The sequence below is a fragment of the Erythrolamprus reginae genome, chromosome 1 (assembly GCF_031021105.1).
Source record: "Erythrolamprus reginae isolate rEryReg1 chromosome 1, rEryReg1.hap1, whole genome shotgun sequence".
NCBI classification, from domain to species: domain Eukaryota; kingdom Metazoa; phylum Chordata; class Lepidosauria; order Squamata; family Dipsadidae; genus Erythrolamprus; species Erythrolamprus reginae.
In genome coordinates, this window is record NC_091950.1 from 190,552,222 (window position 1) to 190,576,791 (window position 24,570).

The 24,570-nt window shown below is 50.5% G+C and overlaps 1 protein-coding gene across 1 annotated transcript; it reads left to right on the top strand.

Annotated features, from left to right (window-relative positions):
* Positions 1-8,636: 8,636 nt before the first annotated feature.
* Positions 8,637-13,498, top strand: DLX1 (distal-less homeobox 1). Its single transcript, XM_070737342.1, has 3 exons — positions 8,637-9,119; positions 10,383-10,582; positions 12,144-13,498. The coding sequence occupies exons 1-3, from the start codon at positions 8,795-8,797 to the stop codon at positions 12,396-12,398; spliced, it is 780 nt and encodes a 259-aa protein (XP_070593443.1). The 5' UTR covers positions 8,637-8,794; the 3' UTR covers positions 12,399-13,498.
* The last annotated feature ends 11,072 nt before the right edge of the window (positions 13,499-24,570 follow it).

A 24,570-nucleotide genomic window follows, 5' to 3' on the forward strand; every position in this document is an offset into this window, starting at 1 on the left:
AGCATCTACTACACTTTCAGTAAAATAATATTTTCTCACGTTACTTTTCGGGTGCTAACAATCACGCCAAAAGCCGGGAGCTCATCCCACGACTACCCACGCAAACAAAAGTTGCGCATACTCGAGCCTAAGTTACCTTTACCAGTTTTCCTCTGGGCGAAACCAACTCTGAACCTGGCCGCTCTGGCTACTTCCAATAGTCCCCATCGAAGCAAATCGTGGGACGACGGGACCACCGCAACATTGCACTTCGTTTAGAAAATACATTATGAACCGACTGCAGAGATTTGTAGCCAAATGTTGACAAGCTCGTTATACGAGTTTCTCCACCCACTCCCCCAGCCCCAATTTCGGCGCAATCAAAAAAAAAAGGGTAGTGGGAGAGCTGTCCCAAAATTAATAATGGATTTAGGTTTGTTTGTTTTTAAAGTTTTTATTTTAAATATTTCTGGTAATAAATTATTTTTGAGTGTCGGTCGTTGTGAATGACAATTTGGTGATGTGCACTCAGGTAGGAAAGGTCTCTGGGAATGAAGTCAAATTTTGATGAGGCCGTCGGGAATCTGGCCATAAGCCATGGTTGAGTAAATGACATTGTCTGCATTCACCCAAGTCTAAAAATCACAAATCCTAGTTTATTGAAGGCTGAGATTCCACGATCGCTTCTTAAACAACGAGGCCTCCTTGCTTATAAATGAGTGGGGGATCGCCGTTCCAAGATTAAAAGTAGTGGGGATTTCTCTCCCCCCCCCCCCCATGATTGAAGCCACAGTAAGGACGTTTTCCAGACTGGCGCGCCTCCAGAGGTGCTAGACTACAACCTCCATTGTCCTGGGCCAATGTGTGTGACTGTGTATAAATGGAAGGTCTTAGAGCGCCAGTGGGGAAGATCTACTTTTGGGGCTGGATCCTCACAATAGCTCGATTGGATAATGGGCATTAAACACATCGCACCCACACGTTGAACTCCGGGTGGTTTGCAAAACTGGATGCGGACTGGAGCTTACCCGGCTAAGCAAACTCAATTCGTTTGGTTAGTTTCGTGAGAACTAAGAAAAGGAATTAATGCAGCGAGCAAATTAAGCGAGTGCTGTTGGATACTTCGGCAAATTTGATTCCCTCACTTCCCGGACAACTTAAGAGAGGATGGAGATAGATAGATGCCCCCGCGCTTTAAGAAACATGAGAATGGAAGAGAGGATAGGGCTGGCTTAGAACGAATAGAATTTAGAATAGAATAGAAGGCGAGGCGAGGCAATTAGAATAGAATACAATAGAATAGAAAGAAGGCAGGGCAAGGCAAGGCAATACGGAATAGTAGAATAGAATAATAGAGTAGAAGAGAATGTAGAGTAGAATAGAATACAAGGCAAAGCAATATACACCGCTCAAAAAAATAAAGGGAAACTTAAACAACAGAATATAACTCCAAGTAAATCAAACTTCTGTGAAATCAAACTGTCCACTTAGGAAGCAACACTCATTGACAATCAATTTCACATGCTGTTGTGCTCATTCAACTTTGTACAGCACAAAGTATTCAATGAGAATATTTCTTTCATTCAGATCTAGGATGCGTTATTTGAGTGTTCCCTTTAATTTTTTTAGTATAGAATAGAAGGCAAGGCAAGGCAATATAGAATAGTAGAATAGAATAATAGGGTAGAAGAGTATATAGAATAGAATAGAATAGAATACAGAAGGGATCTTGGAGCTTTGGTTGGTCAGTATACCAACCCAGTCAATTGAGCAAAGAAAGCCTAAAACCGTTTGCTTTAAAGGAGGGGGGGGGGAATCCCTAAGTTCATTGCATCTAGCTTCACATTGCGTGGGCCCTTTTAAGTTCAGAGCACCAATTGGCTCTTCGAGAGGCTGCACTTCAGCCTGGATATTTCCCAGGTGGCTTTCCTTTCTATTAAAGGGCTCCCTGTACCAGCTCCCTTTAACCTGGCACTGCAATCCACTAACTCCCAACTATAATAAATACACGAGTCTTTAAGGTGGTACAAGACTCTCAGGTTTCATCTGCTTCCTTGGAGTTTCCTTTGGGAACCGCCCCCTCCCTCCCCCACACTTCCCCGCAGTTGAAGTTACACAGAACATTAAACCACCATGCCAACCCTTGCTTTTGGGATTAACCTGTGCTTCAAAAACTATGTTTTATGATTTCACTGGTGTCTGAAGCCAGCCCTTGTGGGTTTAAGCAACCAATATCGATGAAACCAAATCAAGGCTTAGCAGACTATGTCAGTATTAACTTGGCGTTTAGATGAGGGGGGGGAGCCTTGTTTGCTTAAAAAGAACTACATCTGGTCTTCCGCGTTGGAAGATCATCTCACAGGGTTTGAGTAGTTGCCCAAGACTTCCTTTTAAAGCAGCTAAACGCTTTTGAAGGGTCTTGAGCAAGTTGGGTGTCAGATAGATAATACTGTGCTTCCTACTTATTTCAGTGGAAGAGCTAAGGTTTGATATAAAAGTCCCAAGCCTTTATGTATTTCCATGAGAGTGAGTGCTAAACCCAAAGAGATTTACTACTGAGTATCTTTTACCCTCTGCATTGGGCCAGCATCTCTCTCCCTCCCTCTCTCTCTTCCTCTCTTTCTCTTCCTCTCTATCCCCCTCTTTCGCTCTTTCGCTCGCTCGCTCTCTTTCTCTCCCTTCCTCTCCCCTCTCTTTCACTCTTCCTCTCTCTTTCTCTTTCTCTCTCTCTTTCTCTCTCTCTCTCCCTCCCCGTCTTTTGCTCTTCCTCTCTTTCCCCTCTTTAGCTCTTTCTCTCCCTTCCTATCTTTCTTTCCCCTCTCTTTCGCTCTTCCTCTCTCTTCCTCTTTCTCTCTCTCTTTCTTTACTCTCTCCCTCCCTCTCTCTGTTTAATTGCAGCCTTCCCGGAGGGTTACTCCCCCCTCAGGTTAATTTTATTAGGACTGCAGGATTTTACCAACTGCTGCGGTAACAAGCTGTTTGCCTAGCAATTAGACTGAGGTAGCAGCATTTATGATACACATTTATAATCCTAATGATTAAGGTGATTGCAGAAAGGTTTATTGTTTGTGTGTGCGAGAGAGAGAGAATGGGAGAGAGAGAGAGTCATTGCTGTCATTGGGACAATGAAAAGAATAACCAAAGTTTGGAAAGTTCTGCGTTTCGGCTGGCATTTCCCTTTTCCAAACTCCCTCCCTCTGCCGGATCCGAATACAAAGTTGGTAGATTTCTCGATGAAACAACTCTCTCTCTGTCTCCCCCCCTCCCCCATGGACAACGTGTCTTCTACGCGTGCAATCTCTACACGTGTTTTCTGGGAAGTCCTTAGGGATGGAATTCTTTCAGAAAAAGTGTTAAAACTTCGACAAAGTTAAGCTTTGGGACGATCGGAACCCCTCCTGTTTCTGGCTTCTGTCGGCCACCGCGGACAGCGCCCCGCCCCATAGTAGGGCCCCGGGCATTCCCAGTACAAAAGCCAGAGTTGGACAAGTTATAGCCGTAGTTCAGCAGTTCAAATCTCACCACCGGTTCAAGCTTGACTCAGCCTTCCATCCTTCCGAGGTGGGTAAAATGAGAACCCAGATTTTTGCGGGCAAGAGGCTGATTCTGTAAACCGCTTAGAGAGGGCTGTGAAAAGCACGGTGAAGCGGTATATAAGTCTAAAATGCTAAATAGTGGAGCCGCTCGTAGATTCGGCCACCCCCACCCTCCTGAATTTCAAAACAAATTCTAACACAAAGGTCGAGGCGAAAGTGACATCTCCCGATAGGTTTCGACCTAAAAGCCCGTCCGGCTGAGTTCAAAGGGTTTAATTCGGCGTAAGGGGACCAACCGGTGCCGTTTCGCTCGAGCATCGCAAATAAAGGGACTTTCAGCCAAGAGGATTCCGCGGTCCTAGACAATCAGCGCAGTGGCGCGGAATCGGGGCAGAGTTCCCGCACCTGAGAGAGAAAGTCCAATAGCGCCCCCTCCCCTCCCCCCCTTCGCCCACTTGGCAAGACCGGTGCAAAAATGAACCCTTCCCTTTGGGGCGTCTCTGGCAACCCGAAAAGGCGCTTCATCCGAAACCTCTTATTCCCCCGCAGGAGGAAGAATAACCTGCGGGCCCGGAGGCTGGCGCTTTTCGTCTCCTTTCGCAGATGGAAAAACCATCCAGCGAGCCTCAATGAGGACTAGGAGACTGAGTCCGCACTCAAATGCCATTCCATCCAAAGTAGTGGCCGGATCCCGGACTGTGAGGCAACTTTCCCCCCTCTCTACCCTCCCCCCTCCAGCCAGTTCTCCCAAACTTTCTCCCAGTTTGGAAACACTTTGGGGAACTTCAAGACCCCGAACTCAAGTTTTTCAGACAGCTGGAAAAGAAAGAAATCCTCCCTTTCCGGGCTGGGCTCAACTCCGCTCCCTTCTCCCCTCCCCCGCCCCCACCCGAGCCAGGCCCGTCTTGGTGGCCGCCACACTTACGCGGTCCGGGTCCAGGTGAGGACAAGCGGCGAGGGCGGGCTGAGTCGCCAGGTGTTGTTGCGCTGGGTACCGAGGGCGCCGCTCTTTTCTGCCACGGTTCAGGGGGACGGGAAGGAGGGAGGAGGGAGGGAGGAAAGGAGGGAGGAAAGAAAGAAAGAAGGAGAAAGAAAGAAAAAAGAGAGGGAGAAAGAAAGGAAGGGAGAAAGAAAGGAAGGAAGGAAAGGAGGAAAGAAGGAAGGAACAAACGAAGGAAAGGAAGGGAGAGGAGAGGAGACGAACGGGAAGGGAAGGGAGGAAGAACAAATGAAGGAAAGGAAGGAAGAGAGAGGAGAGAAAAGGAAAGGAAGGGAGGAAAGGAAGGGAGGAGAAACAAACGAAGGAAAGGAAGGAAGGGAGAGGAGAGAAAGGGGAAGGGAAGGAAGGAAGAACAAATGAAGGAAAGGAAGAGAGAGGAAAGGGAAGGGACGGAAGGAAGAAGAAACGGAGGAAAGGAAGGAAGGAAGGAAGGAAGGAAGGAAGGAAGGAAGGAAGGAAGGAAGGAAGGAAGGAAGGAAGAGGCTCCAAGCCACGGAGAGAGATCCAGGGAAGGCAGATGGCCTCGCTTCAGCCCCACTTCCCTGAGCCCCTCGCAAGCGGTTGCTTATTGGGTGGGTGGGTGGGTGGGTGGGAGCGTTACGGGATGGCCTCGCAGCTCTCGCTTCTGCCTGCCACCGTCGCCTTCTAGCTCGCGGCAAGCGCAAGAGCTGCTCGCCGGCTTCTGAAAAGCAGCCAGCCAGCCAGCCGGCGGGGAGGGGAGACCTCCCCCCCCCGCAATTAATATCTATAACGCCACCCGCAATGCAATTTGTCTGAATGTTCATTTTTCACTGGTGAACTCCCTTTGCCAAAAAGAGAGAGTGAGTGAGAGAGGGAGAGGGGGGAAAGTGGGCTTGATTACAGAGCTGGGGGTTCCGTGCGCGCCCTCGAAGCAAGCGGGGCAGGCGGCGAAAAAGGAGAAGAGGAGCTCGGGCCAAAGAGGAGCGCGCGTATGTCTCGGGTTGGGGGGGAGGTTTCGTGCGTGCACGTGGGGCCGAGTGAGTGTGCGTGTGATACACACACGCATTTATATATTTCTTCCCCCCCCCCCGTTGTTTTAAACACGCCAAAGGCTTCGCCGCCATTAGTGTTAAATATATGGCTAATTATGCGTATGAGAATTAAACATCAGTGTTATGCTAATGGGGGCGCCTTCAGCTGTGGATCAGAGCACTTGAGACTAGCATTTAATCAAGTGAATCAGTAATTAATACAGCTGCACGTGTGAACTTTCCGCAAGATCAGCCCTCTCCCACCCCACCCCGAACGTCCCCCCTCCCTCACCCGTTCCACACCCCCCCCACACCCCCAGGACGGCCCGCTCCGCCCGGCCTCTCAATCTACACACATACATACACACACACACACACACAAAGAGAGAGAGAGAAATGAGGAGTGTAATAATTAGCCGCCGATGCTTTCTAATTATTAGACCTCGGAAAGTCAGTGGAGATTGTGCCCTGGAGGCCTCGCCTGGCGACGGCGCGGAAACTATTTTGATGCTTTGCTCAACTGGAGGCAGTCGAAAAAAGTGAAGGGAGAAAGGGAGGGACGGAAGGAAGGAAGGAAGGGAAGGGAAGGAAGGTGGGAGGTAGGGATAGATGGAAGGAAGGAAGGGTGGGAAGGGAGGGAGAGGGGGAAGGAAGGAAGGGTGGGAAGGAAATGAGGGAAGGAAGGAAGAATGGGAAGGGAGGGAAGGAGGAAGAAGGGAAGGGAGGAAGGAAGGAGGGGAAGCAAGAAAGGGAGGGAGGGAAGAAAGGAAGGATCGGAAGGGAGGACGGGAGGGAGGATGGGAAGGAAAAGAGGGAGGGAGGGAGGATGGTAAGAAAGGAAGTCGCCTTCCCCGTTTTCTGCACGACTTGAATTCAAAAGTAGTCCTGTTGTTCTCACAGAGAGGGGGACAGACATCAAGTTGGGACTTATAACCCCCCCTCTCTCCATTTTCAACCTCAGGCTGCTCAGGCATTCATAGAAAAAAGCAAAGGTGCCCATTATTTAGAGTTTATCACCCAGGGCGGGTTTTCCTCCTTTAATCGCCTCGTTAGTATTTAAGGTTGAATTCTGAAATAAACGTCCACGGGGCAACCTCTATTCAGAAAATTAGTCTGCAAGTAAGCTGCTGCTGGGGCGGAGGGGGGGGGGTGGAGTTAGACCCAGCAGCTTTCCCACAGTCCTCCTCACCACCACCTCTCCTCTCTTCAGGACTTCCAACTTGAAAAAGGAACGGAGGTGGGCCAGGTCTTACAATAGATTCCTTTTGAATGGGGTCATCCTGAGGAGTCAATCCCGTGGGCCCTGACTCTAAAGTGGGCGTCCCCTCCCTAAACTGGGCTAATCCAACCCAGTCGAAAACTTCCTTCTAGCAATAGCATTTAGATTTATATACCGCTTCATGGCACTGAGCCGTTTACAGAGTCAGCCTCTTGCTCCCAACAATCTGGGTCCTCATTTGACCCATCTCGGAAGGATGGCTGAGTCCACCTTGAGCCGGTGGTGAGATTTGAACCACTGACCTGCAGCTAGCAGTTAGCTGAAGTAGTGCTGCACTCTAACCACCCCTTCACCCCTTTAAGACCGCACGGCGTCAGCTACCAGCTCGACGGGTGAAGCGGTGAAAAGACCTGACTTGACTTCCACGAGTGACACAGGTCTTGTCGGGAGAATGGGAAGGGTTGTCTCCTCTCTCCCCTCCGCACTCTGACTTTTGGCTTCCGATGCTCCGCTGGTCTTTCTTTCCTTCCCGGGCCTTGGCCTGGTGGGACGCTTTGGCAGTCATCCCGCCCCACTGGCATTCCCACTGCCAAATGCATCCCCATGGGGAATCCCCTGCCCCGCCTGAAAAGGAGCGGCGAGGCCGCCGCACCTGCCAACCGCGCTCACCTCGCTTTGATGGACCACCGAGAAACCGTTCTACCCACCCCTCCTCACCTTAAAAGGGGCAGGAGAAAGGGGCAAAGTTGGGATGGGGGCTCTTGGGGGAGTGGGAGACCCTGATGCGTAAGGGCCTGTGTGGGGCACTGGATAGAGTGCAGCGCTGCTTCAGCTAACTGCTAGCTGCAGTTCAGCGGTTCAAATCCCACCACCGGCTCAAGGTTGACCCAGCCTTCCGAGGTGGGTCAAATGGGGACCCGGATTGTTGGGAGCAAGAGGCTGATTCTGTAAAACCGCTCAGAGAGGGCTGAAAAAGCACTATGAAGCGGTATATAAGTCTGAATGCTAATGCTATAAGGAAGCTTTCAGCTGGGTTAGACTCCTTGGAGAGGGGCGGCATACAAATCTAATTTATTATTATTATTATTATTATTATTATTATTATTATTATCATCATCATCATCATCATCATCATCATCATCATCATTGTCATCATCATTAGCCGAATTTAGGAAGGGGACGCCCACTTTAGAGTCAGGGCCTAAGGGACTGACTCCTCGGGACGAGCCCATTCAAAAGCAATCCATTATAAGACCTTTTACTATTGCTAGGGCTTCTTTTTCCAGCGTACACCAAGTTGTGGTGGAGTGAAGTCACGAGTCCCACCGGTAAGGGGTACCCGGAAAAAGTCAAGCAGAACCTGTGGGGAGGGGGGCGTGGAAGGAAGCCGGGCTCCCACCCTCTCCAGTGGATGGAACTCAGGGGACTCAGTCGCCTAGTCCTCATTGAGAGAGGGCCCGATTTGCGAAACCTTGTCCGCATCCTCGGGGGGGGGGGAGCGGAAAAGGTCCCGCGGGCCCCAATCTCCTCCGCCCGGGGCCGAAGTCCGTCTCTGTCGCTCTCTCTCTCTCTCCCTCCGGCTCGCCCGGGAGTCCCCCCAAAGCCCTCGAAAGCGTCTGGGGACCAATCGCGGAGCGCCTCCTGCCAGACGGCGGGCCAATCAGCTCCGGCGAGCTCATGCATTATTCATGGCGCTCGGCGGAGTCGAAGCTTTTAGGCGAGTTGGTGGTAGATTTCCCCCCACAGCCTCGCGCGCCTTCCAGACACACTTTTTTTAAAAATTTTAAATATACCTCCCTTCCCCCCTCCCTCCAGAAGAGCCCAACGGTTTTTTTTTCCTCCTTATGAATGGAAAGTGAAAAGCCCCGGGCCTCTTAAATTGGGTCCCGAGAACCGCCGGGGCCGGGAGAGAGAGAGAGAGAGAGGGAAAGCGCGGGAGAACGCGGCAGAGAAAGAGAGACCCCCTTCCCCCCCCCAGCCCGCGAGAGAGCGAGAGAAACTGAGGCGAGCGGGCGAGCGCGAGGCAGGGCTTAAGGCGAGCGCGAGCCCCCCGAGCCAGCGGCGAGCAATGACCATGACCACCATGCCAGAGAGCCTCAATAGCCCCGTCTCAGGCAAGGCGGTCTTCATGGAGTTCGGCCCGCCCGGGCAGCAAATGCCCCCGTCGCCCATGGCCCACGGCCACTACTCCATGCACTGTTTACACTCGGCCGGCCACTCGCAGCCGGACGCCGCCTCGTACAACGCCGCCGCCGCCGCGTCCTCTTTCTCCAGACCGCTGGGCTACCCTTACGTCAACTCCGTCAGCGGCCACTCGGGCAACCCTTACATGAGCTCGGTGCAGTCCTACCCCAACAGCACCAGCTTGGCTCAGGCTCGCTTAGAGGAGACAGGTAGGTGCCGTTGGAGGGCAGGGGAGGGGAGGGAGAGGGGAGGGAGGGGGGGGCGGGGGAGGGGGGGAGAAACTCCAAATGGAGCCCCCCCACTGAAAAAATGGGGAAGAGAAACACTGAAAAAGATGGGGAAGAGAAACAAACAAACTAACAAACAAACAAACAAACAAAAAAGGCAATGCAGCCAAACTGAATTGGGGTGTATGAAGGGGTGAGTTGGTGGGGAGGGTTGTTAGTTCCCCCCCCCACTTTCCTTTACCCCCCCTCCTTCCCTAGCCGCCTGCTTCCTGCCCCAACTGCCCTCCCTTTAAGGGAACAGCCTGAGTTTTCCAAGCTCTCTCCGGAGTTTGCCACACAAAAGCCACACGCCAGGCCCGGGTTGGCAAAGCCCCCCGAAAGCGTTTCCTCTGCGCTCTTTTCCCAACTCTCTCTCTCTTTCTCCCCCTCCGCCCCAGATGTGCGTCTATTAGGCTCGGTAATTATTTATTGCGTCGCGCTATAAACAATGTATACAATTAAGGGTAATTAAACCTAAAGTGCCGCCGCTTGTAAAAATAGAAAGGGGAGAAAAAAACCCCCAACACTTTCCCTTTCTCCCCACCCTCCCTCCTTCCCCATGGGCGATGGAACTCCGGGGCTTGCCAGCGATCCCTTCCTCTTTTTCTTCTCCCGTGCGACCGCAACCCGACTTCGGGGAGCTGCCCGTAGGGCTTCGGGGGCTCCTGATGCGTGACTGGCTGGAGGAGGGAGCCTCGACGCCGGCTTTGCTCTCGGGGGGCCCCTTTGGAGGCCGGTGGCGGGGCCGGGGCCGAACCTCTGACCCGGGTTGACTGACTGACTAGAGAGGCTGCGTGGCTGCCGTTGATCCTCGCCTCCTCTGCCTAGCTAAAGCCCGGCGCCCAGGTCTCTCTCTCTCTCTCTCTCTCTCTCTCTGCTGCACTGCTGAACTCACCAAAGACAAAGATCATAATTCCGGATGATTTTCAGAATGCTGTGCAACTTCACCCCACTCTTCCTCTCCCTCTCCCTCTCTTTCTCTCTCTCACTCTCTTTCTCCCTTTCTCTCTCTCTCTTTTTCCTCCCTCTCTTTCTTTTTCTCTCTTTCTCCTCTTTTTCTCTCTCTCTTTCTCTCTCTCTTTTGCTCTCTTTCTCCTTCTTTCTTTCTCCGTCTCCCTATCTTTCTCCCTTTCTCTCTCTCTCTCTCTCTCTCTCTCTCTCTCTCTCTCTCTCTCACGGGCCTCTTTTATCGCTTTTTCCCCACAGGGACCGAGACAGAGAAAAGCACTGTGGTGGAAGGCGGCGAAGTGCGCTTTAACGGCAAAGGGAAAAAAATCCGGAAACCCCGGACGATCTACTCTAGCTTGCAGCTCCAGGCTTTGAACCGGCGCTTCCAACAGACCCAGTACCTGGCTTTGCCCGAAAGAGCCGAGCTGGCCGCTTCCTTGGGCCTCACCCAGACTCAGGTAGGCAAGAGCAGGGGCCGTTTCCCCTACTTCAATAGCGATAGCATTTAGATTTATATAGAATTCCACAGTGCTTTTACAGTCCTCTCTAAGCTGTTTACAGAGTCAGCCTATTGCTCCCAACAATCTGGGTCCTCGTTTTACCCACCTCGGAAGGATGGAAGGCGGAGTCAACCTTCAGGGGCTCTCCTGTCCCCCCACTCTCCTGGAGGCTTGGTGCTTTTCCCCCATCCGAGCTTCCTTCGGCAAATTTCAGGGGGTCCGGTGGAACTGAAGAAGAGCTCCCCGAAAGGATTCCCTCCTCTTTAGCGCACGTCTGGATAAATCTATCGCCCCAAATCTGGGAAAGCCCCCTAAAAAAAAAAACCACATCAAAACACCGGTAAAGTATTTGCTTTACCGGTGCTTTTTTCCTTGTTCTTGAGCTATTGAAGCAATAGCAATAGCATTTAGATTTATATACCGCTTCATAATGCTTTCACAGCCCTCTCTAAGCGGTTTACAGAATCAGCACATTGCCCCCAACAATCTGGGTCCTCATTTGACCCACCTCGGAAGGCTGGAAGGCTGAGTCAACCTTGAAAGGGAGGCCTTTTCTCGCGCTTCCCTTCTCCTCTTTCCGAGGCACCTTTTGGGGCTCAAAAGGTCTCTATTCCCCCCCAAATGAGGGCCTGAGGAACCGGAGGGTTTTAAGGTCCCGAGTTTCTCAGGCGCTAGAAACTTTCTTTCGGGACAGTGGAGAAAGCCACGGGCCAGAATCTCAAACAATACGGAAATCTGACCCAAAGGAAAACCACCACCCCTTCCATTGGTTGCTATCTCTCACTACCCTTTCTAGGTGGAACCCCCAAACCTCGAAATAACAATAACAACAACAACAACAACAACCAAACAAACAAACTAAAACCCTGGCGATTTTAATTTCCCATGACTTGTCCGCTCTTTTTAAAGCATCGCGGTACCCCGATCCTTAACCACGTGTGGACGTGGAAAAACAAAGTTATTGGCCTATTCCCCGGTCTCTGGACCCTAGGCAAAGGGGTGAACAGTTAAAAACGACCTCCGTTAGCTTCAGAACAGCCAGTTGACTCGTTCCCCCCTGTTCAAAAGTAAGGAGGAAAACTCGGAGCGCGCCTCAAGTTTTGCGGCTCCTTCGACCTTTCCGTCCGGGGTCGCAGCCGCATAGCGCTGCCTGGCGCCTTGGGGCCGAGGTCGGATTCCTGGGGGAGGACGGTGTGGTGGGGAGAGCGACGGAGGGGGCTCCTTTATTGCCCCCCCCTCGAAGGCTTTTGCTTGGGCAAAGGGAAGGCTTAAAATTTGCTTTTGGAGCATCTGCACCAAAGAATAACTCCTTGTGTGTCCAATCACGCTTGGCCAATAAAGAATTCTATTCTATTCTATTCTACTCTACTCTACACTCTACATTTCTATTCTATTATATTCTATTCTACTCTCTACTCTACATTCCACTCTACATTTCTATTCTATTCTATTCTACTCTACTCTACCCTCTCCTATTCTGCGATGTGGTTCTGAACCTTTCGTCTCCTGGGAAGCGCAGGTCAAGATCTGGTTCCAGAACAAGCGCTCCAAATTCAAGAAGCTAATGAAGCAAGGAGGAGCCGCCTTGGAAAGCAGCGCCTTGGCCAACGGGAGGTCGCTGTCGGCCGGCTCTCCGCCGGGGCCGCCGGTCTGGAACACCAGCTCGTCGTCGGGTAAGAGCTCCACGGGAACCCCGGGCACCTACATCCCCAGCTACACGTCTTGGTACCCTTCGGCACACCAGGAGACTCTGCAGCAGCCTCAGCTGATGTGAGGGAGCCGAGGGGTCGGCGGGGGTCTTTCTTCATTTGCTTTGGCTTTTGTGGGTTTTTTTTTTAAATTTATTTGTTACTTTTGCAAACTGTTGAACCGATCAGCCGATCGCCCCGTCGGCTTCGAACCACCGAACGCACAAAATGAACGAACGAACGAACGAACGAATAAAAACAAAGGCGCCCGTGTCGGTCTGGGGGAATCGCAGCGCCGGCAGGAAAGCCGCCTTCGTCGTCCCCCCCCCCCTCACTTTTAAGAGAAGCCTGAGCCAGCCGGAGCGTCCCTGGGCCGCCGAGGGTGTTTTTTTGGGTCGCAGCTCCCGAGACAAGCACAGATGCCAGACGGGGCCGGTTCCCACTGCAGACAGCTGACGCGCGGCGGCCCCGCATAGTCCCTCAGCCACGCTGGACGACAGCCTGGCAGCAGCAGAGGCGGCGCGGGTGGATCGTCGGAACGCCGGCAGCAAAGAACCTGTTTGTCCGAGAAAGGGAGGGGGAGCAGGGTCCTATCTCTAGTCCGTCTTTCTGTCCTGTCCAAATGACGTTTGGCCATTCCCTTCAACTCATCCATCCTTTCTGGGCTTCGTCAAGGAACAATCTTTCCTTCCTTCCTCTTCATTCCTCCTCCTTCCTTCCTTTTCAATTCTCCTCCTTCCTTCCTCTCCATTCCTCCTCCTTCCTTCCTTCCTTCCTCTTCCTTCCTTCCTCTTCCTTCCTCCTCCTTCCTTCCTTCCGTCCTCTCCATTCCTCCTCCTTCCTTCCTTCCTTCCTCTTCCTTCCTTCCTCCTTCCTTCCTCTTCCTTCCTCCTCCTCCCTTCCTCCTTCCTTCCGTCCTCTTCATTCGTCCTCCTTCCTTCCTTCCTTCCTTCCTCTCCATTCCTCCTCCTTCCTTCCTTCCTTCTTCATTCCCCTCCCTCCCTCCCCCTTCTCAGTGTTCGTTGTAGTCCTCTCGGTGTACATTATTTTTTTGTTTCCTTTCGTCGAACGGGAAAGGGGATTTTTTAAATTATTATTATTTATTGACTTTTTAAAAACCGCTATGAGAGTCCTAAACATTTTTTTAAAAAAATAAACTGATGGGCGGATTCTGTTTTGCAAAAGTGACGCTGTGTTCGGGCCGTTTATTTGAAATTAATCGCACCACACCGAAAAGGGGTCGTTCTCATTTATGGCTGCTTGTGTTTGGTTTTTTCCGCTTTGGGGGGCATAGGCGCACATTGGATCGAAGATAGGATTCGGACCGCAAAACACATTCGCAGAAACCTTAGCCTTACGGCTTTATTAAAGCCGATCGGGTTTATTTCCCGGATTCGTTTTCATGGATCTCAGCTGAAATGGCAACAACGAAGTGTAAAGTTGGCTGTGATCCACAAAATCCCTGATGCGGCGAAAGTGGTTATATAATTTTATTTTAATCTCATTTTGTCTGCTGCTCAAAAAGGTAACAAGTTGTTTTGAAAGACACGTGCAAGGGATATTATTTATTATTTTATTTTATTAGATTTGTATGCCGCCCACTGTCGAAGGACTCAGGGCAGCTTACAACAAATCACCGCTTTCCAAGGCTGGAAAACTTCTAAACTAGGATCTTAAGCACTTTACTTGACACGGAGTTATAGAACTGGATGGCATTTATATCGGATGTATCCACTGGCCTTCCTTTATGGGAGAAGGGGGAAAGTGAGCAACAAACACAACATAATTTGCCTTAGAGGCCGGCTCGAGTTAAGTTGATGGTTGCGTTACTTTCCCTAAAGCAATGTAAGTGGGGGGGGGGGGGGGGGGCGCACGGGACACGACGAAAAAAAGTCATTTGTCTATAGGTTGTTTTAAAACCTTTTTTTAAATTCATTTTCCACTCAAGCATCAGGCTTTTCTTTTTTGGCCTCCCTTCCCCGCACCCATGTTCGAGTTCAAGTTGTCAATATATCTCGCTAATTAATAGCACGTTTTAATTCTTTGGGCTTTTGAACAAACGCTTCTGGTTTCTCTCTTGCTTCCTCTTCTTCCTCCACAGGCCCATTTAACTCTAAAAACACCTATTTTTATAGTTATAAGAACAACTTTTAAAATACCTATTTTTATAGATATAAAAATAACCCTAAAATACCTATTTATAGCCATATAAATTGGTATTTTAATAAGGTATTAAATAGGGTACAGTATAACTATAAAAACATCTATTTAAAAAAAATAAAACCCGAAAGCTTTAATGAATTATCTTGGTGGCAAAACAGAAGCGACCCTAAATTCTCTGCAGCCCTGCGAATACCTGGACATCATCTGTTCTCTCTGAGGTTTAGTACGAGCCTGGTTTTTATAAATGAGAATGGCCTTACATTGCTTTATTGGCGGGATCTGGAAAAAGAAGAGAAGGTAAGACTCCCCCTTACCCAGAAAGCACTCCATCATAAGAGTAGCTGCAAAAGCATTTTTAAAAACAACGCAAAAGCATGTGTAAAGGCACGCCAAAGGCGACGGTGGTGCTTATTCCCCACCCTGACCAAAGCCGAAAGGGTTGGAGTCTCTGAATATTCCAGGCCTGGCATGTGTAATTCTCCTCCGGGCCCGGTGGATCTGGTTTGGGTATGAGAAGGGACAGCCTGAAAGAATAATGTCCTTGGTACCCAGAAAATGAGATCCCACCGGGGACGGAGGGCTCTAAAGGAAAGGAAATAACAACAACAGCAGTAAATACACTGCTCAAAAAATAAAGGGAGCACTTAAATAACATAATATAACTCCAAGTAAATCAAACTTCTGTGAAATCAAACTCCACTTAGGAAGCAACGCTGATTGACCATCAATTTCACATGCTGTTGTGCTCATTCCACTTTGTACAGAACAAAGTATTCAATGAGAATATTTCATTCATTCATATCGAGGATGTGTCTTGGAGTGTTCCCTTTATTTTTCTGAGCAGTATATTTGATCAGGATAGTATTGTTGTTGTCATTAACCTAGCATCCATAAAACGATGGTTTGGCCGTCCTCTGCTACCGTGATCTGCTTGGAGTTTATTCTCCCTAGGAGTCCAGGCCAGAGAAGGGCCACTCGTGAATGACCCCCTGTCTGATTCTGATCCAGCGGTACCTCTTGAGAGGAGATCTTTTTGCCCCAGATCTAATGGATGCAATATGTTGGCTTTGCCTCATCCGGGACAGATTGGCCTTTAGGAGGAAAGCTGGTCTAAAGAACTGTCTCCAAGGGTTCACAAAGAAGTTGGGATAGGGGGATTGACCAGGAACGCAAAGGGAATAGAGAAAGGAAAAGTTGTGCAGCCCAAAATGTTTGGGCCAAACAAGCAGCCAAAGGACGAATTCCCAGTGCCTCCCGTTCTTGAGTGGGGGCCTAGCACTGCCACAGGAAGCCACCCAAGCCCCCTCAGCTGCCTGGTGCCTCCTCTTTTTTCCCAACTTAACCCAAAGCTCCAACTTCACCCAGTCTGGCGCAGGTTCCTCACTTGGGAAAACAACCGGTCCCTGGAAAGGCTGGACATTTTCCTGCCAGGGAACAAGGAACCGGTAGCTTCTTCCCCACTTGGCAAGAACTGCAGCCTTGCTAATAAACCCATGGAGGGTTTATGTAGGTAACAGGAAGGGCAGATTGGCTTCCTTTTTCTGCTTGCGTTTTTACCAGTGAGATTTTGTGGGATGGGGTGGACTCTTAAAAGAAAAGGAGAACCGGTTTAGACTAACTTGGGAGATCTTTGCCTCTTATATTTTCTTGGCGGATTTCCGGGAACTGAGAACTTCCTTCCTTTTCCTTCCTTCCCTTTGTTTGTTCCTCCTTCCTCCCTTTTCCTTCCTTCCTTCCTTCCATCCATCCATCCATAAGATTTGAGAGCTAGACCAAAATTTCTCCCAAGGTTGCCTCCCGTTGCGTGAAATCTCTGTTCTCAGTCAGCCCCGTACAAACCCAAAAGGCCGACAGTCATCCATTCTTGCTCCCAGGAAGGATCTTTCCGTCCCCGGAGCTAAAAGAGAGCGAGGCTTAAAAACCCGCCTTCGAGTGTCGAGTCTGAGAACGAGCGAATTCCCACTGGGGCGAACCCCCGCTGGCAAAGATCACCGCGACCTACCGGGCGGCCGGATCCAAGGGAAAGCTCGTCAGATCTCGGCTGGGATCAGAGCTCCCAGGCCCCGATGCCAGCTCGAACCGGCACGGTCAGGGGAGGGCTCGGAGCTGCAGAAAGCCGCCCTTGCCTAGCCTCCCGGCTGAGGCGCGCATCCACTGGCAAGTTTCTTCTGGGGTGGGAGAGAAGCCGGAGAGAGGAGAGGAGAGGCTAAAGTGGGTGTGGATCGGGCGGAGGGTGGGGAGTGGCTTTCCTAGGAGGCTGCCGGAGGGAAGGAAGGAAGCGGCTGAGAAATTGTATCGATTTTTGTTTTGACACGCACCCATTTTTCAATTCTGGGCGATGACTGATCGGATGACGGGGCTCCGGGCTGATGCGCTCCCTTGCCAAGAGAGCGCGCGCAAGAAAGGCGGAAAAGGCGCAAGAGCGCAGGGATGATCGGGGCCGGGCCTTGCGCTCAGAGGAGAGGCGAGGCCGGCTCCAGTGGACCTTTGACACGGAGGGGAAGGAAAATTGTCTTGCCGGCTTTTTTTATTTTTTTGCAAGCTCGGGACTGCTTTCCTGTGACCAAAACCGGAGGTAAAAAAGCTGGGATGTGGCTGCGGGCAATCCAAGATTGCCAGGGCGCCCCTTCTACTAGGAAGGAAGCAGAGGTGGGACGGGGAGGTGTGGTCGCCTCCGTGGCTCTGAATGCTAGCGGAGTCCGGCGTAATTCTGCTCCTGCACCTGGGCAGGTAGTGAAATCCATGAGCGCCCCTGCGTGTCCGCGCGCCATTTCGCTACCTGCCCAGGTGCAGTGGCAAAATTGCGTCGGACTCCGCTAGCACTCAGAGCCACGGGGGTGACCACACCTCCCCGTCCCACCTTAGCAGCCCACCACAGGGAGGAAGGCCTCGAATTGACTCCAAGCCAGAGGAAAGATAGGGCGATTGAAAAGGGCCCCTCAGAGGTCAAACAAACTCCCCCCCCCCAATCCTCCCGACGCCTCCGCTTCTCTTAATTCAATCAAGTCGAAGCCAGCTCGATCAAATAGAGAAATGGTCAGTTTGGTCTCTTTTCTATAAACCCTAACCGTTTGCAAAATGCTAATTCCCGCCGCCGCCGAGCTCGTTAATTCTGCCTTATTCCCGACAAGCGCTTCATCAAATATCCGATTCGAAACCCGCCGTAATGAGGATGTTAATTAAACCCGGAATCATCCGAAGGGGCTTCTATTGAAACAATACCTCATTACGAATGATTAAAAATTGATGCCGAGCCGCTGCGCCTTTTTGCAACCGCGGCCTCCTTCGCGCAAACAACGCAGGCCTACCGGATAAATCTGCCAATGGTTAAAAAAAACACCACAATTTAAGAATAGGTAATTTCTCTCCCGCGTAGGGAGGTGGGAGGGGGGTAAAGAGAGAGAGAGAAGCGTCTGCCTCTCATTTCCCAACACTTCTGCAGTAGGTTACACACAGCTTAATGGTAATCAGAATGACTCCTTTTCTCCTAAAAAAAAGGAAAAAAAGAAAAAAGACCCCAAAGTGCGCGTGCAGCTGCAAAACCCAAGAGGGTCAGCATCATTTCACTGTATTCTCTTCTTGATTACAAGCCGAGCCCATCAAACACAACATAATTACAGTAATTTCAGGTTTATTTATTCTAATGCAGTTTCCCCCATCTCTCTGGTAATTATGGGCAATTTTTTCGCCCGGGGAATCTTTTTTTGCATTAACAAAAGAGATAGCGCGCTGAAAGCCAAATTTGCTGCGCATTGAGAATGGGGGGGGGGGGGAGAAATAAGGGAGGAGAGAAAAGGCGCAGAGAGAGGGAGAGAGAAATGAAATCCGCGCAGACCGCCATCTCTGTCCCTCCCTTCTTTCTCCCTCTCTCTATACTGGAGCGCGCCAAATTGCTTGCAGGTGTAAGGCGCAGGCTTGTCAAAAAAGGAAAAGGAAGGCCTTTCGCATTAGCAAATGCACAATGTTGAAGTAATGAAGACAGACTCCCGCGAAATGGGCAAGCAGATCACTCTTTCATACGCCCCAAAGGCTCCCCCCCCAATCAAATCTCACCCCCCCTCTCTCTTTAAAAGACTCTCAGTGGCTGTGAATGCGTCGGGGCCTCCCCCAGCAAAGGCAGCTGCATCTTTGCATTTTGAAAGAGTTGATCCATCCATTCTTCCAGTTGGCCCACCCTATCTCGCCTTCGCGGACGGCCTTGTTTTCCTTAGTTGTCTTCTCCATTGGTCTCTCTCTGTCCCCCTCTCTCTCTGTTTGTCCCTCTATCTTTTCTCTCCTCTCTCTCCCCCTCCCTCCTACTCTCTCTCTCTCGATCCCCCTCTCTCTGTGTCCCTCTGTCTCTCTCTCTCTGTCCCCCCTCTCTTTCTCTCTCTCCTACCCTCTCCTGTAGTTGGAGAATGTTATTTCCCCTGCCCGCGATTGTGCCCCAAGTCCGCAACTGTTACCGGACGCGTGCCTATGTCTGTGAGTGTCTATCTCTGGATAGACGCATCGCATCGCGCGCATGCACAAAGCCACGCGAGCTTCCCTCCCTCTCTCTCTCTCTTTTTTTTAAAAAGCACGGTCAATTAAAGTTACAAGACAAAGCTCTTTTAGATCGGCGCGGATCAAAGAGGAACGAAAAGGGCAATCAAGAAATAAACGGGCTTCCTCGTTCCTCCTAGGCTCGCCTTACACTTCCTCCACTACGCATCCTGTCCCTCTTTCCTTCCTCCACCCCCCTCCCCGCATCAAAAAATTAGGTAGGGCAAAGGCGGGGTCGGGCAATCATTGGTCCCCCAGGTCAGCTGCACTGGCCCCCAGAGGGCTTCACTTAGTCGCACCCTCCTCTCCTCTTTCCCTCCATTCCTTTCTGCCCCCCCCAATCCACACACCTATACCTGCATCTTAGTTCACATGCGACGGGCTATCGCTGTACAGAACAAGCACAAGCCCCAAGCGGGCTTCGTTTGACAGGCTGGACCACTAAAGGGTGCTAAATACCCCTTCCCATTTCCCCTCCTTCGTTATGAACTTCCAGGGATCGAACCGACGGTAGCCCTCGTCTCCCCAGTCTTGCACACCCACGACTGATTCTCTGTCTCTCTCTCAAACATCCACATTTCATTCGCACGCCTGGAATAATCCCCGACCTTCCGCCAAGGAAGTTTCGATCGAAGAATTAGCAGGCGCGTGTCGTTCTATTTCCTCCCCCCCCCCAGGTCTTCCTTTCAGTCGCAGGGAAAATGCACATAAAAAAGAGAGGGGAGAAAAGACGCTGCCCCCCCCCAACAACCCCCACCCCGGGAAGGCGCTTCCCGGCCACCTTTGCTTACCTCCGTAGCCGCGAATGTGCCATACAATCCCGACTGGGTTGGTTCGCTTTAGCTCAAGGTTGCTGCTGGAGAAAAAGTTGGGGAGACCCTGGAAAATACAGGTCTGGGTTCTGGGGTGTTGGCGTGAGAAACAGCCCCCGTCACGGGAATAAATATCCAGAGAAGAACCCAGGAGAAAAAAAATGGGCTCGGGGGGACCTTGGAAACAGCCGCTGAGCGCTGGAGGGTTTTTCGCAGCTCGGGCTCTTGCAGAATATCACTGAAATTTTCTGCTATATAGCCTCTGTCTTTATAGCTGATGGGGAAAAAATTGCAGATTATTAGCATAAATGTTTACTCTTCATTACGCTGATGACATTGTGCACTCGAGATCTTGGTAATCTTTGGGAAAATTATGAGTAATTTTTTAAAATTTTAAAGCAGCAGCAGTTACCGTGCAATTCAGGCTAATTCTGCGTAGGCTCCGAACGGATATAATTATCGAGGAGTCAAGATGTTATGCTAAAAACTATGCATTGATATTCCCATTTATTATGTACATACAACTTTGACAATGTTGATGCTTGAAATAGCAGGAAATTGTCTTGCGCAAAAATTACAGTCCATATTAGGACATGTGAAATTGCGAAGAATTATATAGTAATTGCAGGCTTTCAGATGGGAGAGCCAGAATGCTCAAACTAGTGCAAATGTGGATAAAATTACAGATCAGAGCAAAAATTAGGGGAAAAGGGGGTCTGGGATTTTTCAAGTTGGCTATAGGATTCCGGAAGTGTCTAATGCCACATGATTGCTCCAGCTTTAGGGGAGATATTCATACCTCAAATAGCTCTTGGGCCAGAGCGGATTTAATTGAATTTCTTGGGTGTTCTATTCCCCCCCCCAGTTTTAATAAGGCTAAATTAGCAAATTGCCTACCGAATGGCATTATTTTTTTTAAAAAAACCAGGGCCTCCCCCCCCAATGTTCCCCAACCACCACCACCATTTTTCAGAGGAAAATTACTCCTTTTAAGGAAGTTGCGTTCCAGGGTGACCTCCGACGCCGCCTCCCTCTCGGAAAATGTGTGGGGAGAAATTTAATTGCATTGCTTTACCTCCCCCCTCCTTCTCTTAACTCCCTCCCCGTTCCCTGGAGGGGCAGTGTAAGCAGCAGTCGTGGGAGCCTGTTTTCAAGTGGGTCTTTTGGCAAGGCAAGGCAGGGCAGGGGAGAACGGGAGGAGAAGGCCCCTTCAGTAGCCCCCGAGAAACGGGGTACAGCTAAAAATAACCAGAGAGGATTTTTTTGGGGGGGGTTTGTTAGAATCAGCAGAAAGTCAGATGGTCCGAGGATCTCTAGAGAAAAAAAACGGGGTAACGGGTGGGTGGATGGTTGTGTGATTCCACAAGGCCCAGGCACGTCCCTGTTTTTTCAGCCCCACTGGGCTGCAAAAGGTCCGCGAGCTGGTGGCGAACATGAGCCTCAGCTTTCCCTCAGGGGCTGGCTGTCCCTCCCCATGGTGGGGCCTTTGAAGAAGAAGGCGTGGTGGGCTTCTTCAGAGCGACTGGGGTCCTTCCTATCTGCGGGGAAATCGTTTAAAGGCAAATAAGCGAAGCGGCGGCGGAGCGCAAGGTTTGAAAGGGAGCCATTGTGCCTAAAGGCGTATCTTTCCCGGGCTGAATTCTACCGGTTTTCTCCCCGACCTCTTTGATTTTTATTTTTAAACAGGCTGGGGGGAAAAGATTGCCTCTACTGAAGACCTGGAAACATCTTTTTTGTATTCTCGGTCTGTTTTTGAGCCAATAACAACAGCAACAGCAGCAGCATCAATGCGATATAACAGAATACAATGCGCTACAATCCAATACACCGGCAAAGGAAGAATAGACGATTGGGTTCGTAAAAGCTACGCTGATCCAAAACGACCCTCTAAGATGGTACAATCTTGGAGAGCAAATGCCCAAATCTACCTAAATATCACTTTCAGGACACGGAGGTCGGATCTCTCTTCCAGTCGCAATCTTCGGTGTCTTTCTGCCACCTGGAGCTCCCGAGGGGGACGGCTCAAAAGCAGATTTTGCTACCCCAGAATGATTTCCTCCCAATCGCATCGGGACCAGGAACCAGACTTGTCTGCAATCTGATCTCTTGGTCCCATGAGAGAGGAAATGATCCCTGGCCACTGATTCCTACTGGACTTTGTCATTCCTTTGCCCAAGTGCTGATCTGCAATGGTCTCTTCTTTGATCTTCAAATGATGATGATAACAACAACAATAAAATAAATCACAAATGTCCCAAGACCTTGGGGAGGACTTGACAAATGGATAAAAAATGCCAGTCTAACCATCTGGCTGAATATGCAACTAACTAATGTCCTATTGCAGAACTGATATTTTCATTGCAAGTATTGAGACCCAAAGCTATGGCACAGAATGTTTATCAGAAACACCTACCAAATCCAAAATAGCTTTCTTTTACAATTGTCAATCAATTTAGTTTCTTAATATCAGGGACAGTGTCTTTAAGATCATAAGGTCAGATTCATTGATGGATTCCTTCCTTCCCCCCCACCTCCCTCAAAGTATACAGCCATGTGAGTAATTTCCAAGCTTTCTTGGGCATCTAGATCTAAAAAACTTCCACTTCAGTTAGTTTATCGTCTGACTTAAATTCTTAAGGCTGGCCTTAAAAATAAGCCTCCAAGGCATTTAATCCATAGAAAATCCCATTGAGGAAGATAAAGCTTTATTTGAGGAGGTGGAGGGGGGAGGATTCCAATGCCTGGCCCAAAATCTCATAGTAAACATCACCACCATCTCTCTCCCCTTGCCTCCCTCTCAAAACACACACAATATGCTCTCTCTTTTCTATATACCATTTTAGTATTTTAAATAATAAACCATCCCATCTTGCAGAAAAGCAGAAATAAAACATCTCGAAATAACTGGGTTTCTCCAATGCGCCTGATGGAAATATTTTATTTACTAAATATGATCACAGTCCTGGTAAGATCAGATATTTTTTTTGCCCATATCTAAGGAAGCAAGTTAAAGCTCCTGTTATTTTTGTGTGCCTGTGTGTACATTATGGATCACCAGCCTCGGATGAGGGATATCTCACAACAAGTGTGTGTTGTGTTGTTTCATTGAGCAATGTTTCCGAGCAAGCAGTAATTTAATCAATTATATTTCCCATTCTGAAATATACGAAGCAGACTTAAGTATAGTATTATGTTTATTCACCTGCCCCTCCAGTTTACTGGGCTTTAGGTGTCGGGGTGAATGCACTCTGGGCCTACTGGTGTAGTGGGTAAGTAATGTAGGATCTTTCATAACTGGTGGCCAGACACAACCTCCTAGGCCAAACCACTGCCTAAGGTTGTTGTTTTGAAGAAACGTTGGACAATGAAGCCCAATGCAGACCGTCTTATGTTCCTGTTTGACAAAAAAAAGCACAATAAAAATGAAAAACAAGCATTAATCATGCTAAAAAACATCCAGCCAAGAATACGTGGCGGGCTTTCGAGCGGGCTTTGCAGCGCTTCGGCCTAACGCTCTGTCCCGTGCGCAGCAGTGGTGAACTGGCCCGCGTCCTCCGAACAATTTCGGACCCTTCCTTTGGAAAGAAGCCGCTTAATGGGCGTTCGCCAAAAATGGGTGCCTTCCGGGTCACCCTCCGGATCATGGAGGGAGGCCCAATGACCCCTTTTGGTTCCTGCGGAAACCGAAGTTCCTCCGTTTCCCGTTTCCATTTTTCACCAGGCCGCGTCCGCCACAGAGGAAATGGGGGGGGGGGGAGGAAGGATCACAGGGCCTGTTGTCTCGGAGGGAGGCCCGGGCTGTGTGGGAAAGTCTCATCAGCGCCGCGCCTTAGGCGGCCGGAGGATCTTCGCTCAGGCCCCGCCCTCGCGCTCTCCCGCCCAGGCCTCCGGAGCGCCGATTCTCCCACGCTCTCCTCCCCCGCTTTGCCTCTCGCGTTCGCTTCTCCCAGCTGCCCCTTCCCTCCCTGCCTCTCTCCCGCCGCGTCTCGCCTTCTTCCCGAGGCCTCCCGCCTTCTTTGTTCTTCGCCGGGCCCTTCTGAGATTGGGCGCCGTGCGGGCTCACTCCCAGGCAAACGGGTGCGAAAAGGCGAGGCGGTGGTGCGCGCCTTGGGTTTGCCGGAGCGTCATTTTTCCCGCCTTCGCCGTCTTCCATTGGGGCGGGGCGGGCGGTAGGAGATAGGGCGCCCTTCCAGCGCCATATTAGGGCGCAAGGGCTTCAGGCATGCGCCAAGTTCTGGGAATCCAAGGCGGCCCCACTTCGGCTCTAAACTTAGTGAAGCGTGGCCATTTTCCAGTCCTCCCCCTCCTCCTTAAAAGCTTGTGGCGGGGTTGATTTTTGTTGTTGTTTTTCCCGCCAGATGGGTCTGACTAGGCCTGGCCTGCTTCCCCCGTGTGGTTTTTAAGTCTGATAGTTGGTGGGAATCCTGCTGTTATGTTTTTGGTGAGGGTTTTGTGTGTGTGTGTTGTTTTTTTGACAAAGCCAACCACGACGGGGTTTCTGATTGGGGCGGAAGGGAACAACACCGCCCACACCCCGCTATCTTCCGGAGTTTATCCGCCTGCTTGTTCCGTCTCTCTCCCGACCCCCCCACCCCCCCGTTTCTCCTGACAAGGCCGGTTGCGTGATTCCGACTCGGGCTGCACATTCACCGCCTCCGGCGCGTTGAGGTTGATAGGCCTCTTAATCATCCCCTTTGGCAGCGCATTCATCTCTCCCCCCCCTCCACCGCCTCCCGCCTCCCTTTTCCCACCCGCCACC

Excerpts from the sequence above, each read along its gene's own strand:
- DLX1 (XM_070737342.1), top strand. The coding sequence starts at position 8,795 with ATGACCATGACCACCATGCCAGAGAGCCTCAATAGCCCCGTCTCAGGC. Across the intron at positions 9,120-10,382 it reads GGCTCGCTTAGAGGAGACAG|GGACCGAGACAGAGAAAAGC; the intron begins GTAGGTGCCGTT and ends TTTTCCCCACAG. Across the intron at positions 10,583-12,143 it reads TGGGCCTCACCCAGACTCAG|GTCAAGATCTGGTTCCAGAA; the intron begins GTAGGCAAGAGC and ends TGGGAAGCGCAG.